The sequence below is a fragment of the Echinococcus granulosus genome (genome assembly GCF_000524195.1).
Source record: "Echinococcus granulosus chromosome Unknown EG_S00152, whole genome shotgun sequence".
NCBI classification, from domain to species: domain Eukaryota; kingdom Metazoa; phylum Platyhelminthes; class Cestoda; order Cyclophyllidea; family Taeniidae; genus Echinococcus; species Echinococcus granulosus.
In genome coordinates this window covers 31,570-33,247 of record NW_020170532.1, presented here as the reverse complement: position 1 = coordinate 33,247, position 1,678 = coordinate 31,570, and the positions used below count along the sequence as shown (strand labels likewise).

The following is a 1,678-nucleotide window of genomic DNA, read 5'->3' as shown; positions in this document are numbered from 1 at the left end:
ATTGTGGTAGAAGACACGTGTCTAACCAGTGATTAGACTCATGGGTTGTGTCTCGCAATGAAAAAGCAAAGAAGGCAGGCTGTTTTTAGAACAAATTTGGTCTAAAAGTGGACAATGCTACTGTGCAGCGGTAGAATTGGTGAAACAAGCAGAGTGTAACCACCTGCTCGCAAGTTGTTGGTAACCTGGACTGTTTTTCATCTCCCTCGCCATTCTTGTCTCACACCCCGTCTATCCCAATGATTCACATATTCCAATGGAATTCCAAAATGTCGCTGCCTGCGTAAGCGAAAAACATGCATTAATTTAATGGAAGTAAAAGCAAATTTGCCTTACTCTATGTCGAAGAAAGCATTTTCATATTTTGAGTTTTTTTGGCAGGTAGCCTTCCCTTGGGCCATGACTGAGGCTTTTATTCACACAGAAAGGCAAATTTCAATGGTGTGTCAGGAAATCCGAAATAGAGGCATCCAGTAGCGTCAGTAAATAAGCGGCCTCGGTTGACCTTTTTTAACGTTGTCACTCAACGTAACGAATTAAAGTGTCACTTTTGCAGCAGTGTATTTAGTAGAAGTTGAAAAGCACGGCGTTTATTTTACACATAGTAGGTTTCTAAACTCGACAATCTATCCGGTTTACGCGGTGACTACTTCGTGAGTGTCATGGTGAAATGTAAATGTGGCATTAAGTAGTTCTTTGGCAGATCTGTACCGTATTCGACATGATGTATGTGAAACTGACCCCGGATGCGAAAACATCTCTTCTAGGCAGATGTCACCCAGGAAATGATCGGCACCACTATCGATAGGGTTGGATAGGATTGGGCAGGAGGCTATAAATACAGATTTGTGGGGGATGTCTTAGATCGACAACTTGCTCTGCGACGTACTGTTGTCATCTCGATCTCTAATTTCAAATCTTTCTAAATTTATCAAATCAGTTACTTGACTGTCATGTTTGCTATGATGTCTGCTGTTAGATCTTTACAGGTGTTTTGAACAGGTACTTTGTTCACTGCTAATCTTTAGGCTTGGAAACCAGTATGTTTTGTCGATGTAGTGGCAATGGCAAAACTGTTAAAGCATTATGACGGAGATGAAATGGACTCCATTAGAGAGAGTCAAAGTAGATGGATACTCGGTCCTCGAGAACCTTGCAATCAACATTTCATTGTTATTGTCCACATGAAGTAAAGCTCCGCTTTTATTTTTTGTGTTTAAAACGCGGTCATAAATGGGCCGTGCTAATCCTCTCCAAGTTATTTTGGTAAATTTTCTTCAAATTTAACCAAGCTAATGCTCAAGGTCTTGGCTTGATTAATACGATGCAGTAGATCTGAACTGTTAGTTATTCCTCACCTCCGCCAGTAAAGTGGGTGATTGTGGCCTCCACGGGGAGACACGAGGAAAGACAGTGAGGCATGTCACATGTCTACTGCCAGTGCCTAGACGCCTCTCTTTGATGAGGGTCACACTGTGTTGCAACATACTCCCAGGCAAAGCAATTTCTACAAAGCGTTGCCGACGAGGCCTAACACAAGCGCTAGTACTTTGACTGGTTCACAAATGGGGATTTTCCTCGTGATGAAGTACATGTGATGGCACTAGGCTGATGGAAAAGCTTTCTCGTGATCACTCTCATATTTGGAGGCAAAGTGACTGAACAAATGCAACAAGTG

At 42.3% G+C, this 1,678-nt stretch overlaps 1 protein-coding gene across 1 annotated transcript in view; it reads left to right on the top strand. All coding sequences in view use genetic code 11, as the record gives it.

Moving 5' to 3' along the window:
• Window positions 1-1,193, top strand: part of EGR_09533 (hypothetical protein) — a gene marked incomplete at both ends in the record, with an annotated part of 1,544 nt that extends 351 nt beyond the window's left edge. Inside the window, one exon of the mRNA XM_024498782.1 lies at window positions 1,029-1,193. Within this exon, the coding sequence (XP_024346789.1) occupies window positions 1,029-1,193 (165 nt within the window). The remainder of the gene's footprint in view (window positions 1-1,028) is intronic.
• Between the last annotated feature and the right edge of the window lie 485 nt (window positions 1,194-1,678).